This window comes from Peromyscus leucopus, chromosome 22, assembly GCF_004664715.2.
Source record: "Peromyscus leucopus breed LL Stock chromosome 22, UCI_PerLeu_2.1, whole genome shotgun sequence".
Lineage (NCBI taxonomy): Eukaryota > Metazoa > Chordata > Mammalia > Rodentia > Cricetidae > Peromyscus > Peromyscus leucopus.
The window spans coordinates 35,328,345-35,347,772 of NC_051081.1; the positions used below are offsets into that span (position 1 = coordinate 35,328,345).

The window sequence follows — 19,428 nt, forward strand, 5'->3', positions numbered from 1 at the left end:
GCTGGGAATTGAACCTAGGCCCTCTGGAAGAGCAGCCAGTGCTCTTAACCCTTGAGCTATCTATTTCTCCAGTCCTTAATTTATTTATTTACTTATTTATTTTTAGAGCTGGAGAATCAATCCCAGACCTCACACGGGCTGGGCAAGGACACTACTACTAAGTTACATGCCTGGCCCAGACCGATCCAGAGGGAATGTCAGACCCTCGACTGTTCCTCCTGACTCTAGAAACGCCTGGAATCTGGCTCCTCCTTTCTTTCTGGTTGCCAATTCTGTTGCAAAGTCCCAGCAAACAGTATCTCCAGAGTAGATTTCCCATCTTCCCATGGCAGCTATGCCCCAGTCCCACATGCTCCTGGAGAGCACGTTCCTTCTTTCCCGGGTCAAACCTTCCATTTCCTCTCACAGCTTACATCTGTTTCCTCTGATCTCCCTCCAGCACAAGGATAAACCAGCCGTCTTGGCAGCCCGGTTGTCAGAATCCGCAAGTTCTTCTCACAGCGTTCTTTTCTCGGGCTAAAGAGTTTCAATTTGCTTAATCGCATCCTAGAGATTCCATTCCCCATTCCGGTACACATTAAAATAATACTGCATCCGAGCTTATTTAATTTCATCCGGTAATGGGACAGCGGGAAACAAGACAGAGGAGGGCAAGGAGGCAGCGTGTCCTAGGGATCTGCCCTGTGTCTGCATTGTGAGGCCTGGCTACCCCAGTGGAGGGTGGAGGGGGTCTGGGGCCTGGTGATCTCAGAAAGAGCGCCCGAGGGAGAGAATGTAGGTGGCTTATGCCTCCTAGGGAAGCCACAGAGGAACATTTCAGTGGCCACAGAGAAACCTAGAGCCACGAGCCTTCTCACTAAGAAAGGTTCCCAGCTCAACGCCCCCATCACCTCTTACCCACACGAGGATTCGGATCCCTGGCTCTCTCTCTCTCACACACACTGCACCCTTCTCAGAAGCTCTCCATCTCTCTGTGTGGCACCCTCTCCCCCTACAGCATGCTGCGAATGTTGCCCTGGCGTTACGGTTATTATTCGTGCGGTTATTACAAGCATGACTAGAACTCAGTATGACTTGGGCAGCAGAGTGGACGAGGCTCCAAGTTCCCCAGGATCTTTACATAAGCAGACACATCCATGAGTTGCAGCTCAGACTGCTGTAGACACAACTGCAAACTGATGTTTAAAATATTGACTGGGACCACAGTTTTGAGCAAATCTCTTGGTGTCTCGAGTTCAGTTTGTATATGTGGGAACAAAGACTGCATCTCTGGGTTTGCAGATTCACCAGCGCATTTGAAGAACTAACTGGCTTCGAGTACAATCAGGGGCTCCCAACTTCCTGGGGCCACTGTGAACTCTGGGTAGGAAGTTAGATTTCTTGTTTGTGCCCAGCTCTGTCTTGTTCTCTGGAACTGACACTTGCCGCTATACACAAAGGTCAGAGGCTCCTTGTATTGCCCTGGAGACCTGAACTACTGTAATTTCTGTGACAACTTGAGTTTCCAGGTGACATTGTGGCTTTGGGGAACCTAGGAGCCTGTCGCCTTAGGCTGCCGATCTTTGTAGGCCCTTGTGGTCAGCCCATCAGACAGCCCTATGCCTTCCTGCTGTGGAATGCCTGTGATTGTGAGGGCCATAGAGAGTGGCAATCTCTCTTTGGCTCTCTGTGATTTTTGTGCTTTTGGCCACACCCTGCAACCACATGGTGCCCAGAGATTGTCTTCCTGGGACCTCCAAGGCTGTCTGTTCAACTGCCCAGTCCTGCCTAGACTGGAGGGCGGCTCCCCATGTTCCCCACACTTTAGCTATATCCTCCCTCGTCGGGATGCTTAAGGGCCTGATCTATAGGTACAGAGAGCTGGTCAGTGAAGTAGAGGAGGAACAAGACACTCAAAGGAGGGAGCGTCACCTCCAGGAACCCAGAGTGGAAAGCAAAGGTCCGGCCACTTCCCTGGCTCTGACCACCTTCTCCCGTTCTCTCCCCGGTAGTCTGGTGGAAAGACCTCCCTCACCCTGCACGTCCCCTGTTGCTCCACCAGGACAGCCCCTCCTAGGTCCTCTGGGCCCGTCCCTCCCCCCTGCAGCCCCATGGCAGAGTGCCAGCACCACTGGTTTGGCCCTGGCCTGGGACACCTACTTGTACTCATCATCTCTGCCTCTCTTGGTCTTCTCTCTGCCTTTGCTGAGCCGGGGCGAGACATGAGGAGACAAGGGGATTCCAATGAGAGGGTGTGGACCAGAGATGCTCACAGCCTTTGCCCCTGGCCCTGCTGACCCCCTGTCTTCCTCCCCAGGGGTTTCCCTATCCCACGGACCCCCGTCAGTCGTCGGTAGAGGAGTGCCATGGCCCCAGGCTCGGCCGATCTCCTCTATCCCAGGAGGGAGGTCTGGTGATTCCGGAGTGGGAGGGTCCCCAACATCTCTGCCTCCCTCCCTTCCTCCCTTGGTCCCCTCCGAGGACTGTGTAGTGGCCATGCTGTGGGGTGGTGTGCCCAGGGACACAGTGGGCAGAGCCTGTTTGAGAGGAGGGCCATATGGCTACAAGATGGGGCGTCGGGCCACTGAGAGGAAAGATGGGGGTGGGGTGGGGGAATGTGCCGTGACCTAGTCACCACTAAAGGGCTCGGGGCAGGAGAGACATGTTCCCGTCTTCTTTTAGAGAGGTTTCCAGAAACTGGAATGTTCCCTCAAAACCTCTCCAGTGCTGAGTGAATGAGAATGAAGAGAAGGAAGAGAATAAGCATTATGATCCACCCCCCCCCTTCTCACACACCCTCCTGGCTCAGACCTTGCCCAGGTGAGGCCGTACCCTGATACTCAGGCCTGGAAGCCTCCATACACACTCACAGCTGAAGTCCAGATTCAGCTGGCTAGCTTTTGTGTTAGGCAAGTACTTAGTCTATAATTCAAAGAGACCCACGATTGCCAGGTTTCTGGTTGCCCAGATCAGGCAGGACCACTGAGCAGAAAGGGAAAGAGATGGGGAGACTCTTTTTTTTTGCCCTGCTCCAGGCCAGCTCAGTTGATCTTAGGGCCATTGTTAGGAACCCCCAAGGGCTACAAGGGCCTGCTTCCATGGAGCAAGAGTTCCTGTGGGCTATTTGGGAACTACGACTCCATTCAAGATTTCTGGTTTTCATCCTCACATTTGTCTTAGGAGAGTTACCTTTTTCCCCCCCACCTCACTGGACAATCCAGGTTATGAGGGAAGGATTTTCTTTCTGTTTTCATTCTGTGACCCTGAGCAATATGTCAATCACTGCTATGGACTACAAAAGAGAGGTGTGTGGCCTGGGGTTGGTCAAGGGTCAACAGGTGTGTGGAACTGGTACTGAACGGTAACTGGGAACTGGGATGTTCTCTCTCTCTCTCTCTCTCCCTCTCTCCCCCAAGCTTTGTTCTGAAGTCAAGAGGTGTCCTATCTACTAGGATATAGGGAGACTTCTGCTTTCTCCCTTCCTTTTGTACTCCAGACCTCAAGGCTATCACAGGCCCGCACTCTGTGAGTGGACATAAAGGGAGGAAAAGGCTGTTTATGTGAAGAAAGAACCCCATCATGATTTTACTACATCCACTGCTGCTGCTGCACCCATCCTTAGAAATAATCGCGGCAAAGCCAGAGCTTAGCCCTTCAGCAGGCGCCCATGGGATGTAGCTGTCATCCCATGACAGGGGTCATCTTCACCGTCACCTGCTTCTTATGGGAAGTTGTAAAGGCTCAGGCTGCCCTCTGTCACTCAGCCAGCAAGCAGTGACCTCACCTGCCTGCATTGCCCTAGAACCTCCCCGGGAAGCTCCCGATAAGTCTGGGTTTCCTCCTAGCGCCCACACGGTACTTTTGGTTCTTCCTGCCGGTTGCATAAGTCCCACTTCTTAGCATTCTCTTCTGTGGGTGCTTTCAGCCTCATTGAACAATTCCTCGTCCTTAGCTGCGTCCCCACCGCTCCCTGAACTGAAAAAAGCATCCACAGATGAGAACAGTGCCCTCCTGGGACCACAAAGGCCTGCGGAGATCTAGGCACCAGGCCTCACTTGGTTACTCAGCCTTGGGCTGAGGGTAGGAGCCCTAACCTCACGTAGAGTGTCTGGATAGGACAGATAAGGATCACTTCACTCCTAAATCTCAGCATGGCTGACTGGCCCTCCAGCTCCTTGGTAGCCATGGTAGCACTGAATCCCAGCCTGGTGAAGGGAGGCAGGGAAGGGTTGCCTAGCTCTTTGGGGCCCATGAGAACCAACGAAGTAGCATCTGAGGATGAGGCAGTGTGTACTGCACCAGGCACACACTTCTGCACACCCCTAGTGCACACATGCCCCTCCTCAGAGCCCCTACTCTGGTGCCCACCTGGCCAGCTCCTCTCTGCTCCAGCCACAGGAAGCAGCTTCCTGGGTCTACAGATTTCCACTGGAGTGGAAGGATGCCCGTAGGCGGGACAAGAAGAAGGATGTCCATCACAAACTACCCCTAAAGGAATGACACGGTAATTACCTAGACATCCCCAGGGACACCAGAGGGGCCTGGGGAGCAGAAGGTGGGGTGTGTAGAAGCTGGTGAGGCTAGGAGACGTAGAGAAGATGAGATGGCCTCAGAGTACAGAAGATCTTGGGGGAAAGCGGAAGGCTGTATTGTATAGCCACACAACTGAAGCCAATGCTCCTTGGTAAGACGTGATTCCTAGAGACAGTTCAGCAGCAGAGGTTGATGTCTGGTGGCATGGAACTCCTTGGTACCATGCAGAGAATGTGTGTGCATGCAAATGTATGCAAGTGTGTGTGTGTGTGTGTGTGTGTGTGTGTGTGTGTGTACAAATACATGTTTTCAAACACCCCCCCCCCTCTGTCCTGAGACAGAGTTTGGAATATTGATTCTATGTTCTTGAGAGTGGAAATGCTCATGAAGTTAGTAATTCATTCCTTTCTCACAGCAGGGACATCGGTGTGTGTGTGTGTGTGTGTGTGTGTGTGTGTGTGTGTGTGTGTGTGTGTGGCGTGGGGTGGGTATTTCTGTTCTTGCTCAGGATAGCTGAACCTCCAGTGGGCAGCACTGGTGGGACGAGAACCAGATTGGAACAAAGCCCGGAGCAGGTCAGGTAGTGCTTAGAGGAGACACAGTTGGAGTCAAGGTAGCATGGAGTCTGGAGAGACAACGCTGGCTGAGAACCTGGTGGGCGGGGAAACTCAGACGGCATGTGATGGATCAGGGCCCAGGTGAGATTAAGACATGAATAGAGGGAGTCCTGCCGGCCCCAAGGCTAGGTCCAGAGGGGAGGGGAAGTTGGTAACATCCATTTCAAAGGTGATGTCACGCCTAGGCTGGCGGCTCCAGGTGGTAGCTGGGGAAACAGTGTGCCCTCACACGCTCCTTCATCCAGGGTGGTGGCACCCACTGAAAGCTAGGGGCTCTGGTGCCGCTGTTGTGCTTGCCTAATTCCCAGTCCCTAAGATGAAACCCTTCCTCCCACATCTTCTTCTGGCCTGGGAAAGGGTCCAGGGAGGTGGGGAGAGGAGAGAACCCCAGGATGCTGGGCAGTGAGGCTTCGGGTGGTCCTCTTAGCGCCACCTTCCTGGGCCAGGACTCTGGGGGTCTGAGAAGTACCCTTCGCATCTTGTTTTATCGGAGCCACATCATGCTGTCCATCCTCGGCTGCCTCTTTGGGGCAGGCGGCCCCTTAGCCACCAAGGACTCCTGAGGGGAACTGTTCATGGCTGCCCCTGAGTCTTCTGAGCCCCGCTGGAGGTCTGAAAGGAGTGGGGGGGTCAGTGTGTCTACTTTCTGAACTCATTTATTTGTTGCTGGCCCAGAGAAGGTTGCTGACCCAGAGAAGGAAGGATCAGAGTCACCCAGCTGATGAGGGCAGTCGGGGTCAACCTGATGGAGCTAGCTCTCCTGACGCAGATCACCATCCCCTTCTCTACGGTGGGTGGCCCTGCTTCTCAGAACTCCCCCTGAACCAGCTCTACACAGCTCTTTGTACTGGCTGACAGTGACAGGTGGTGGCCATTGAGTCAGGTCTCTTATGCACTATCCAGTCTCTGATTTTCCTCTTACATGTCTAAACCTGTTCCTGACATTTGGCACTGTCCAGGGTAAAGAACTTGCATTCAGCCCTTCTACGTGTAATACATGGCTCTTCATTGATAACCTCTGATATCCCTGTGGATCGTCAGGATGGTGGTTGGGACAGGGCTTGTGGCTATGGCTCCCATTTCACAGACGTGTAGATAGGGTGAGAGAAGTTACGGGACTTGCTGGCACTCAGGCTTGGGCTTTTTTGTGCTAAAGGACCTGCTATTTGTGTGGCGGGGGATGTGGCTGGCCTGAAGCATGCATGCAGTCCTGGGTGTTTATTTAAACTCGTGTTTGGGAGGTGAGCTGGTAATAGGAGGTGGTCGGACAGAAGCCCTTCAATTCCATTTCACTAACTGGGAGCCTGTGTGGTTTCCGTCACAGGCTGAATGTACCTCACCTGGGAAGGAAAGTGGGGGGAGAAGCTTGCAGGGACGTGGGGGACCCTTGTTCTCAAAACACACCCCAGACCTCTAGGCACAGGTCTCAAGCATCTTACATGCTGCTCTCAGCATCCTAGGTGTCTAGGGATATTTTGCTAGCTTCAATTTTTCCCCCTTTGAGATTTGAGTAACGTAATTGCCTTTTCTGTCTGGTAAAAGTACTACGTGTGGGGAGGTGAGGCCTGGCCAAAGCCCTCTGTCATTTGTAAGTGGCAGGGCATTTGTGAGACATGAATCTGAGACGCAGAAAAGCCTGGACAAATGGAGTGGCATTTGCTCCGCCCATGACCTTGGGCTAGAGGGCCCGAAGGAGACGATACTTCTTGCTGTTGTCTCTGACATCTTAAAAGGCAAAGGAGAGGGCTCATGAGGCCCCTTCTCCCTGTTTCCTGCCTCCTGGTGTGATCGAACTGCCAGGTGGATTCACTCCTGGTCAGATCAGAGAACGATGTCAGCTGTCTACTCGGTTCTGTATTCATGAGTGTATTTCCTCAATTTATCCTAATAAATTCCCTAATACTCCTTAAGCAGACTCCCGTGGATTTCTTGCTTTAGACAATTTTTTTTTTCTCAACAGAGGGTGGGCCAGATCCTGACCAGGACTGTTAGCCTCACTCTGGCAACAGAAGGCCTCTCTCTTAGTGATCTTTTCACTGGGCCAAAGAAGGGGTCAGGCTGCCTCTCAGTCTGGTTGGCACTGTTGGGTCTCAGACCAGAGAAGCCAAGGCCTCCCGTGTCTCCTTTTCCCACTTCTCTGATAAAGGCAGGAGCTCCAACCTTCCCCTTATGTTAGAACTCAGTCTCTCAGACCTTTGCTTCCCTCCGGCCGAAGCAGGCCTGGCCTCTCATTCTGACTAGAGCCTCCCGCATGCCCTTGGGTGGGGAGCTGGGTGAGAGATGGTGTGGACATCTTCCCAGCCCTTAAATATTTCTATAGCAACTCAGCCTCACACTCTGAGCCCAGCCAGGCCTGGAGGGCCTTCCAGAGCACCACCTTCCAGAGCGCCAGCTCCTGGTGCCCGCTTCCCAGGCCTTTTGGGGACAGGGAGCAGCCAGAGGGGTCCTCCTCTTACCTGCGAAAACTCTTCTCGCCGGGTGTTCTGGTGCTGGGCCGGGAGCCAGGTAGCAGTCCATCCGTCTCCTGGCTGTCCTTCTCCTCCTGAAGAGATTCATCTCCCAGGAAGTCTCCATCATCCCAGGAGCCCACGGAGCCATCTGCGGCCTGATACCGGACCTCCATGCTTAGGCTGGTCTGAAGGGGAGAGGGAGAGTGAGCAGCTGGGTTGACAGTAGCGGTCCCCTGGTACCTGGGGCAGCCGGGAGGCACACTCCCTCCCTATGAAGACTTCAGTTTGTAGATGGGGAAAAAAAGGATGAGTAAGACTGATACACGAGGTCCTCTTGTCCTTGGCCCTCCTCTTCCCAGGTGTCCCAAGTCAAGTGGCTGTCCTTGATCTCTAGGCCTAAGCCTGGGTGTGAGAGCTTTGGCTCCTCAGTATAGAACCATTCGGTGTCTCCCCCCATATAGGTCACTTCCTCATCCTCTGAACGTGTGTACAGGCACAAGGGGGGCCCCTTGGCAAAGTGATGAAACCAGTTGTGCCTGTCTTCTCAGAGAAGACCCCGTCCCGGGTGTCCCTCAGCCTGGTACAGTCAGCATTTCTTCCAATTCCTCTGACTCCGCCCCTGCCAGCTAGAGAAGGGGGTCTGGGGGAGTTGCCTTGGGCTTTTCTTCTGGAGGAAGTGGAGTGCCACCTCTGGGTCCAGATGCTACACAGAACCTGGGGGGAGGGACCATGTCTGGAAGGTACAGCCCTGATTGGCGTGGAGTAAAACTGAGGTGGGAGATTAAAGCTATTTATACACCATCCAGCAGTCTAAGCACTTTCTTTCTTTACATGCACTTTGACCCCTTAGAGCAATCCAGTGAGGCCAACATGCCTTTGTGCACTTTGCAGATGTTATATAGGCCTAAGCAAGAGTCATACCCAAGGGTCAGGCTCCTTACCCCCATGCCAGCTGCCTGTGAGTGGCTCCGGAGGAGCGTTGGGAGACAGAGCAGAGCCTGGGGGCTGGGCATCAAGGGCTCTCCCATCTCCTTTTGTTGGGACGGACATTGAAGGGTGGACTGGGTAAGACTAGTTCATGCATGCCCACTTGAGCAGAAAAATGAGATCCTGATCCTCGCTGGACCACTGGCCAGGGAGGAGCCACATCATGTACAATGGAGGCTACTGCCTTGAAAGAGTTAGCAAGGCTCAATCCAGCCATTGGATGATAAGAGGCACCCTGAATTCATTCCTGAGCTGGATCCAATGGAAAAAACATATCAGTGGGGAGGAGATGGCATCCTCCTTACCTTACCTAGTACTACCACTGTGGGAAAGACTGGGTATCCACATGGGATAGACCCAGCCATACTGCATACCGGGACTCCAGCACCAGCCTTCCTACCAAACGGCTCAGGCAGCGTCTCCCTGATGTCCTCCTGCTGCCTGCCTTGTCAATCATGGAGCATTCTCTAGACCAGTGGTTCTCATCCTGTGGGTTGTGATCCCTTTGGGGGGTGTTGAATGACTCACAGGACTTGCCTAACTAAGACCATCGGAAAACACAGATATTTGCATTATGATTCATAACTAGCAAAATTACAGTTATGAAGTAGCAACAAAATTTTATAGTCGGAGGTCACCACAGCATGAGGAACTGTATTAAAGGGTCGCAGCATGAAGAAGGTTGAGAAAGAATGCTCTAGACTATCTTCTGTGGTCTAGATATGCAGCAGGCCCTCAGGTGCCTGGGTAATGGGAGACTCCAAGGACTCCTTGGCATACCTACCTTGATGATAGCATTATTGTCATCAATCAGCGTATCAGTCACTTCGACACGGTTCTCCTCCACCACCTTCTGCAGCACCATGCGGAAGGTCCCGACTAGTCTGTGAATTACAGAGAGGACGTTACCAGAATGAGGAGCAAGGCTGATGTCAGTGTCTGGCTGGCAAGGAGACACGGGCAATTGTGAGGACCCCGGGCTGGGACTGGAGTAGCCGGGAAACCATGGCTGGCCTGGCCAGGACAGCATGTCTGTGAGGGTCCCTGACCCCTTACAAGTGTGGATGGTTGGATATATGTGGTCCGCTCCCCCTGGAAAACTTGGGAGAAGAAAGAACTCTAAATGATGTCCACAGATAGAGACAGGGAATTTAGCATTGGGATTGCAGCTGGTCCCCTGCAGTATGGAAGCTTCCAGAACCCATAATGGAAGGTGGTAGGGAGGCACCGAGACTCCTGATGATGATGGCAGTGCGTGCGTGTGCGTGTGCATGTGTGTGTGTGTAGACTGAACCCTAGGTCATGCTAGTTAAGGGAGCAACAGCCTCTGAACTACAGCCCAGCCTCGCAGCTACATAAGCACCCCTTCCCTCCACTTCCTGACTGGGGTAGAGGCCTCTACTCCGATCAACAGCAGTCCTCCATCCATCCCACATTTGCAACTGGAAAGCTCCTGGTGGGCAGGGGCTCCTGTGCCCTCAGAATCCCCTTGCATTGGCTGCACAGGAGGGACAAGCATACAGAATCGGGTGAGAGGCACAGTCTCGGCCTCGGAAAGTCAGCTCTGACGCTCGGGTGCTCTCTGCCCTGGGAAACTCAGCTGCGCTTTCTCGGTCTTGGTTTTCTCCTAAGCTAAGCTAATGATTTCAGCTTCACGAGTGTCACGCGCATCCCGAACACACACTCCCTCCGCCTTATGTTCCCGTCCTCGCTTGTGGAGCCTCACAGGGCAGTCCGCACGTTCTATGCCTAGCCTCCATTTGGTGTGTCCTGTACACCAGAGTCCCCCCCCCCCCGCGGTCTATTGCATTTATGAATGAGCAGCAGTGGGTGTCTGATAGATGCTGAGCTGGATCCCATCTCACCCTGAAGCTGGAAGGCTGTTGCTGGGAGGGGGGCGGCGGGGGTGGGGGTGGGGAACAGGGTGTCAGGAAGATGGCGTCAGGAAGATGCCCTCACGCGGTACTGACCTGGACCCACGGAGAAACACATGCCGTTTCTACAGAAGTGAAAAAAAGGGCATCAAGGCACACACAGTATGTGAAGCCCGGAAGGGATCTGGGGGACACGGGCTGCTGGGAATTTGCAGAGGAGGGAGGTGGGCAGGAAAGGGGACAGGGACATAACCAATGAATGACAGATATGAGTGAGATGAGTTATCAAATGAATTCTGACATAGGTTGGCTGCCTATAATATACTAAGGGCTATGGATTTTTTTTTTTAATTCTGGGGCTAGGGAGATGGGTTCAGTGAGTGGAATGTTTGTCTCTCAAACATGAGGGCCTTGAGTTTGGATCCCCAGTGTCTGTCTTTTAAAGAAACAGTCAGGAGCTGTGGTGCTAGTCTCTAATTCCAGCAATGAAGAGAGTGGAGATAGGTGAGTCCCTAGAGCTCATCTCTCTCTCTCTCTCTCTCTCTCTCTCTCTCTCTCTCTCTCTCTCTCTCTCTCTCTCTCACACACACACACACACACACACAGCGGGGGGGGCATACATTTGTATACCCATGTGCACATATACACGTGGTATGAATGTGTAGCCCAGGCTGGCCTCGAACTCGTGATCCTCCTGCCTCTGCCTCCTTCAGCAAATCCTACCAGCATGCGCCACCACAACCAGCGGAATGTATGTATGTACTCAGACACACACAGTCCCCCCAGCTGTGTGGAGCAAATGGTGGATTCAGCCATAAGAGGGATGAATATGATATGACCCGTTTGCCTCCTAAGCTCAGAGCCTCGGTGAGTTTCCCATCTCTTGGAGGGCAAACTGTCCACCACGCTAAGGCTGAACTGGGCTTTTAGATTCTTCCCAGAGAAGCTCGGTAGAAGAGCCTCGCTCCATCTCGGCTTCTCCTCAGCCTGCGGAGGAGGCACACGGAGGGCCCGAGTGCTGGGCTGGGACCCCGGAGATGCCAAGCCATTGCTGGGGAGTTTCAGTTCTCCCTTTATAAAGAGAAGGGGCAGGGCACTGAGCTTGGAGACATCACCGCGGTCAGCAGTGGACAAGAAATAGTACCCTGGCTTTGTGAAGGCCTCGACTGTTTCGGTTCTAAATCAGTGGCACAGTCTTGGAACCCCTGACTCCTCACAGACCCACGGTCACTGCCAACGTGTAGCACTTACCGAAATCCACAGTGCAAACGCTCACAGAACACCCAGTCTCAATACTCTAATGGTGTAGTCCCTAGAGGATCAGCAGGTCCTAGAGCACCTGCTGGCTGGCGGTGGTGGGAGGGAGGGCCCTGGACATGTGCACTTCCAAGCATCCGAGGGATGCTGTTGCTACTGTTTGGGGCAAACAGCATCTCTGCCCTACTCCGAGCCTTTCTGTCAGGCTCTTCAAATCACTGTCACCCCCCACTAAGCCCCACCAGGCAACTGCTGAGTGCTGGGACTTGGGCACATTTGTTCGCAATCTTAGATGCCCAAGAATAGTCAAGGAAGGTCCCTTGGTAGAATCTACCTGGGTGCTGCAATGTGACAAAATGCCCCCCAGGGGGCAGGAGGGAGCCATATTCCCCCCCACAGCTGTTCAGAGAGCCTCTGATGTCTTCTGGATTTCTTGTGCATTACAGTCTGAGACCCTAGGCTTGCGAGGAGAGCTTGGCCCGCACGAATCCCCGAAATGACCTCTCTGCCAGGTTGTCAAGCCTCTTCCGGACACAAGGGTGCCAGTGACATCAGTACTGTAATCTGTTGCCACCGCTAGCCCATTCATGCCTGCTGGCAACACGTAGCAAACCGACCTTCTGGCAACCCCCTCACCATTTCCTTACTTCCTGGGCCAAGCTCTGTGGACACGCAAACTGTCCTTCCCTAAGGGAGGAGGTCTAGACCGTGGACGAGTTCGGCCCTGGAGTCAGACAGATGTAACTTCACCTAGCAGTCCCTCAGGGGGATTCCAGCACCCGGCAGCTGCGTGATTCTGTCTAGTTCTGCAACCTCTGTAAGTCTTGGGATTTTTTTCCTTCTCCCAAAGGCATCGATGCCACCCAGTTCCCCGGATGCCGTTGGAAAGGTACAGCTCCACCATGCTGTAGCCCTCTGCCTCACTGGCTCTTCTCCCTGCTGTGGCCTGCCTTTGGAGGGTTCAGCCAGGGCTGGTCCTCTCTGTAAGCTGGGCTCTGGGAACAGATCCAGGTTGTTCCCGATCCTTCAAGTTCTGCCTAGAACCAGGGCCTGTTAGTGACTGGAGTGAGGTGGGGCTAGGACACTAGGAGCTTGCAATCTCAGAGAACTTGCCACACACCCAGAGAAGGGTGGTGGTGGTGGTGGTGGTGGTGGTGGTGGTGGTGGTGTGTATGTAACTAACAGCTCCCCTTTCCTCAAATAAATAATAACATAAATAAAACACAGAAATAATAACTTTTGAAATGGACTGTAAAGAATGTTCTGAACCTACACTCTGGGCCTCAGTTTCCCAGGCTGACTCCACATCCTTTATGCAGCCTGAGCAGCTCACCCATTAGAAAGAGGGACCCACAGAGGAGCCTGGGAGAATCCAGGACTCTCAGGTAGGTAGACAGTGGGGAGGTGGCAGCAGGTGCAGATGGGTCCACAGACTGACCACAACAGAGCGGCAATCGGGCACCAGAATCCTGTCAATAATTTATCACCTTCCCCTGGGAGCTGGTGTCAAATGCCCTGGGCTCAGTCCGGCTTCCACTGTACTCCTGGTTTCTGAATTATTCAGGACCTCTGGCATCCTTGGTGGAAGGAGCCGTTGCCCCTTAAAGTCCTGCTTAAAGAGGCTATGTGGGATGCATAACATCTCATCCTAGTGTCCTATTTTCATGGAAGCCCCAGGTTTCTTGGAGGAAACCCTGGTTCTGAACGGCCAAGCACACTTACAGACCTTATGGTCCCTGGCCAGGCGGTTTCCTCCTTTCCACCATATCTCTACTTCCTGGCAGCCCCTAACACCGCTGGGTAGAACCAGGTCGGCCTCTTCTGTGGCCCTAACTCTAAGGTGGGAAGCCCGGAGCCTCACTAAACTCCAGGTACCTTTCTCCCAAGTTGGCCTGCATTGGGATGGCCCTTGTCTCTTTTTCCATCCTAGGTCTTGGTCAACAGTGGCCTGGACAGTCTCTAAGTCCTCCTTCGCTAGGCCTGGGCACCATGTGACTTTCCTGCCTTCTCTTTGGTGGGGAGAAGGAGGGCACAGTTAGGTGAGGGGGTCACATTTTCTTGTCTCCCCTCTTCTTGGCATTTAAGAACACCTGAAATGAGCATTAATGTTTGGTAGATTCACTGTGTGGTTATCCATTGCTCCCTAAAATGTCTAAATCCTTTGATTTGTCTGTGGCAGGAGTCCTGATGGGAACTCTCTGTATTCCCATGTCTGCTCTGGAACCCTCCGCTGTAAACGATTCAGCAACCTCTCCCTCAGTTTCCTCCATCACATAATATGCTCTGGCTGCTGGGAGTGACAGAGGTTTAGAAGAGGAGGTAGAAGACATACGTCCTATCCTAGCTCTTCCAGAGTCTTCTCATATGACCTCCATGTGCCTCTGAGCCTCGGGTTCCCGTTCTGCACGGTAAAGGTGTTACTGCTGAGCTCCAAGGCTCCTGGGGGCTCTGACATCTGTAGACAGGCTCTGGGTAGAGTTATTTGGTACGCTCCCTGGATTCTGATTCTGTCTCTCCTCCATATTCACCCGGTCTGCATTGGGCCCTTCTCTTGTTCCTGCTTCTCCCAGTCTTATTAATCATAGGGGTATCTCACATCAGATATGGTCATGTTTTATCTTTGGGGGTCTCTAGTGGGATGCTTTTCCAAACGTTTTTATTGTGGTACTAGAGGAAGTTGACTGAGTGATGTGGTTGCCCTGGAGACAGAGGGAAGGCCTCTGTGCACTAAACGTATTTTCCATGATCCTGCCAGCAGGCCAGAAACCCCCTCTACAAGGGATCTGTTCAGCTCACTTCTTGCAGTGGTAGGCACTCACTACTTCCTGAGATAGCACAGATGTTGGAGAGTACCGGCTCTTCCAGCTGTTTGCTCTCCTAATAATGCAGCCTGTTCCTCATGTGTCTCTCCTCTTCACATGACAGACAACTTCTTGAGGACAGGGACTGTGCCTTGATCCCCCATTTTAGCAACCGTCATGACTCACACAGTGGAGGAGTAGGTGGGTAGGTGAATGGATGAGTGGATAAATGGGTGAATGGATGGATGGGTTGAATGGATGAATGAGATGAATGGATAGGCAGGATTCATAAATAGGTAGGATGCATGAATGGGATAGGATGAATGGATGAATGAAAAAATGGGTTATTGGATGAATAGAGAGGTTGGTGTGTAGCTAAATGACCCTAGGGCTTCCTCTTGAAGCTTGCATCTACTTGCCATAAGGAGAGCATTGGAGTCCTCACCCCAGACAACCACAGGTGTTGCCTATTAACCTTCTTTACAACTGATACCAGGAGCGTGGACTCCTTGGCCACCTTTTCGAGATTACATTCCTTCTAATGGGACCCAGGATTAGGTTAGCTTTCCTTGTCTACACCTCCTTCTCACTGCCTAGACACTTAGAGCCTTCACTGGACCAGCACTGCCACACCTGTTTGGACACCTGGCAGTTCAGCCGTGATCTCCTGTAGGTCACACAAGAGCAATGGATGTTTTACACCAGAGTGTCTCAGCTTACTTGTCTTTAGCCACCATTCTAGCACCTTCCAAAACCTGTGTGTCACCCACAGAACAGGAAGGGGGCTACTTCGATTGATCAGCTTGTAGGATAATGTTCATGTGGAAGATGCATTTCATTTACAGAACGGAAGCTCCACGAGGGCAGACACCTCTCTCTTTAGTATCTAGTTTAGTTCACGACATACAGTTTGCACTTCATAAATGTTTGTCGCGTGAATGAATGAACAGATCTGTCTCACTTCATTCCCACAGCTGTTTTGAGACAAGTTCTTATCTTTCTCACACATAAGGACGGTGACCTCAGAGGGGTTACTTATCCCACTCAGGGCCACATCTTGAATCACTGCCCAAGGGTCTGAGATCATATTTGCCTCCTACGCCACAGTGCTGAACAGCCTCTGGTAGATAGCTCCACCCTCAAGGCTGCAGGATGTAACAGCTATTCGGCTTTTAGCCTCTCTGATGGGCTGCATCCTCCAGTATGAGTGAGGAGGAGATTGAAGAGAGGGGCATGCGGCTTTAAAGGGGCAGGAGATTGAGGGCTGGATAGGAGAGTGAGCTGCCCTTGGTTGACAATGGTTGACAATAGCCAGGGTACTTTGAGGATCCCACAAAGGAGCAAGATAGGCAGCCCTTGGGCCTTTAAGGATGGGTTCAAAGAGCAGGGCTGTCTTGTAAGCCTGGAGGAGTCCAAGAATCAGGCCGGGCCCCAGCACATCCCTTACTTACTTGTTGCTGAAGACTTTGCTGTAGTTGAAAATCTGAATCTCCAACATTTCATTTCTGTCAATACTGCTGGCCACTGGCCACCGGAATGTCTGGGGAGAGAGGGACAGCTGTGACCTTGGGTGCAAATAGCAGGGAGGTGACGAGTAATGAGATGGGGCCTCCTAGCAGCCAGAGTGACCCCCTCACATGGTCCAGACTCCCCGGGGACAAAGCATCCACACTCCCACTCGGTTACCATAGCTGCCTCATATGGCGGGTATTGTTACCCACTCCTTTTTCAAAGATGGCGCTCAGAGAGGTCTGGCAGGCTGCCAAGGTCACAGGGTAAGTGGGAGGGGGACCCCAGGTCTAAGAAGGACTTCTGACCCTCAACTGCATGCTGCATCCACTGCCTCCCTGCAAGAGCTGAGAACAGTGGTGCAGCCAGGGCGTGGGTGGACTCCAGGGCAAACCCAGCCGGTGGGATGGGAGCTGGGTTCAGCATGAGCTGATCGGAGTCCCGACTTCCTAGCTCTCTCCTAAGTCGTTTGGACCAGTCCAGGCTGGCCATTCTCCCGTGGTGTGGTAGTATGTGCAATAGGGCCTCATTCTGAAGATCTTTCATGTTATGAGGGTTAGACCTATGTATAGTCTGTGCCCACCCTTACTGTTCCAGTCACACCCCTGGAGACGTCCCTACATCAATAATAAGGATGGATTAGAAATTCAGTGTTTTTTTTTTTTTTTTTTTTTTTTTTTTAGTGCCTTAAAAGTGGCAACCCACATAGGACTTAATGCAGCTCATAAAAGGAGTCATCCAAAGGGAAAGCCAATTATGGACGGAGCCAGGATCCCCCCAACCCCACCCCAGGCCCTGTCATCCTGTTCTCACCTAGCTCTCTTCACTTTTGGGACAATGAAGGCAACTGGGGAGGAAATAAAGAAGACAGAATTCCATCCTGTGTATAACATTTGTGGTACTCCCTAGAGAAAATGCTTGTAGCCACCACCTTCAAGAATGTGCAAGTTCCTAGGTACACATGCCTGACAGTGAGTTCTGCTCCCTGATCCCCAGAGACACTGCCCTCTGAGCAGGGAGAGATCTGGCATGTCTCTGTTGGTAGATCTGGAGTTTATCCTTTGTGGGCCAAGCTGGGCAAAGCCAACAAGAGGACACCCTCCAAAGGGCTGACCCCCTCAGTAACAGGAGAAAGGATGAGTTAGAGCCAGGGCTCAAGGTGTATTCCATGACACAGGCCACTCAGGTCCCTCCTAGATCCCACTGTACAGTGTCTGCGAGGCAGCCCATGTTTGTAGACACCACCTGCCGATGGCACCCGGAACAGGTCAGAACTCATCAGAAAAGATGGACACAATCGAGACAGAGGAAAAGGGCAGACTGAACCAGGTGCTGTCTGGAGTCTATAGCCTTCTGGGCTTGGTGTTTGCTTTGCATCCTCGGCTGGCCTCGACTTGAACATCCTCCTGCGTCCACCTTCCGAGTGCTGGGCTGTAGGCGTGCGCCATCCCATCTGTTTTATTTGGGGCTGGGGATTGAACCCACTGTCATGCATGCTAGGTGAGCACCTATCTACTGAGCTACACCTCCAGTGAGACTGGACTTAGGGTTAGTAAAGTGACCAGCAGGCTTCAAGGGCTGCTCAGAGCTGTTGAGACGTGATAACCGTGGATTCTGACAAACTAGATAGAAAGTAGTGACTTTAGCTTTAAATGTCCTCTGTGTTCCCCACCCACTTCAGACCAGTGGGCAGTTCAGGAATAAATAATAACAGTGATAGTAATAATTTTTTTTTGCTGTTTGCAGAAAGCTTTACATTTTGCAGGAGGCTGAAGTCTATATGTATATTAATTCATTTATTCTTTCCAACATCCCAGGAAGCTGATGTCTGCTCTGTTTCATGGATAGGGGAGCCACAGCTCTGAGCAGTGGGGTGAGGCAGAGTTCTGCTGATGGCTGAGTGGACCCCGCAGGATGGAGGCTTCTGAGAGCTGGGCCTGCAAGCCTCCCATTCCACAGTTGGAATTCCTTCTCCCAGACTGAGGACTTTAAGGACTGAGGCTTACAGGGCTATCCTGCTCAGTGTTACCCTGCTTCATGTCATCTCTTTTTAGGATTAGCCAGGTCCCAGGGAAATTGTGCTGGCTAGTTTTGTGTCAACTTGACACAAGCTAGAGTCATCTGAGAAGAGGGAACTTCAATTAAAACGCCTCCAGGTCCTGGGCTCGTTGCATGAGTTAGCTGTTTGAAACCTGGGACTTATGCAGGGACGCTTGGCTCAATCTGGGAGGAGGGGACTGGACCTGCCTGGACTGAGTCTATCAGGTCGATCCCAGTCCTCGGGGGAGACCTTGATCTGGAGGAGGTGGGAATGGGGGGAAGGGGAGGGGGGCAGGAAGGGAGAGAACAAGGGAATCTGTGGCTATTATGTAGAACTGAGTAGTATTGTAAAATAAATACAACAAAACAAAACAAACAAACAAAAATCAATAATAAAACAACAACAACAACAACAAAAACGCCTCCAGAAGATGGGGCTGTAGGCAGGCCTGTAAGTCATTTTCTCAATCAGTGATTGATGGGGGTGGGCCCGGTCTATGGTGGGTGGTGCTATCCCTGGGCTGGTGGTCCTGGGTTCTATAAGAAAGCAGGTTGAGCAAGCCACAAGGAGTAAGCCAATAAGCGGCACCCTCCATGGCCTCTGCAACAGCTCCTGCCTCATGGTGTTTTATAACAGGGATTGTAACTCTGACTTAGACAGAAGCCCTGATGTGAGCATGAGAGTGGGAAGGTCCAGAGGTTGGTGGGGCTCCTGGCAGCCCACAGCTTTGGCTCCTGCTCCCTGATGCCTGCGGCAGCTCAGCCCAGCTCAGCTCCGTGGAGTGTGTAGTTTTCTTAATGAAGTTGCTTAGATGAGACCACAGGGAAAGAAAGACGTTCCACAAGGCCCAGCTCATGAGCTGTGGACCAAGTACAGAGGGCCCACTGAGCCTAGGTTTCCTGGGATGCAGAAGGAAGGGTACTGGTTCCATGGGTGGACTGTGGTGGCTCCTGGCACTGATAAGTGAGAAGGAGCGGGAGAAACAGGTGGCCACCCTGGAAGTGGCCCCCTCGGAGAGGAAGGATTTTAGATGATGGAGGGGGTGATGAGCTGAGATGAGGGAACCACAGAGAGAAACCGCTGGCTTCTGCTTGTCCTCCGCTGGGGTGTAGTTCAGCGGGTCACCAGAGCCGACAGGACATAAAGGGCCACGTCTCTGTCTCTGCCTGTCTTGTCTGTCTGTCTGTCTGTCTGTCCCTCTCTCTATTTTTGCCTGTCCTTGTTTCTGGCTCTCCACCTGTCTGCTTTCCTTTGTCTTTCTCTGCTTCTGCCTCTCTATTTCTCTGTCTTTGTCTCTCTTCCTCACTGGTTCTCACTCCTTGTTGCCCATTAGCCTGATTTCTGGAAACTTTTTGAGCCCCCTTGCTGTGGGATAATGCT

General features: G+C 52.4%; 1 protein-coding gene across 1 annotated transcript in view; it reads right to left on the reverse strand.

Moving 5' to 3' along the window:
* The window catches only part of Otof (otoferlin), a 106,941-nt gene that overhangs the window by 52,030 nt on the left and 35,483 nt on the right, over positions 1 to 19,428 (reverse strand). The window contains exons 3-5 of the mRNA XM_037198077.1: positions 15,950 to 16,038; positions 9,351 to 9,450; positions 7,586 to 7,764 (exon numbers count right to left, since the gene is read on the reverse strand). Coding sequence (XP_037053972.1) covers positions 7,586 to 7,764; positions 9,351 to 9,450; positions 15,950 to 16,038 — 368 coding nt within the window. The remainder of the gene's footprint in view (positions 1 to 7,585; positions 7,765 to 9,350; positions 9,451 to 15,949; positions 16,039 to 19,428) is intronic.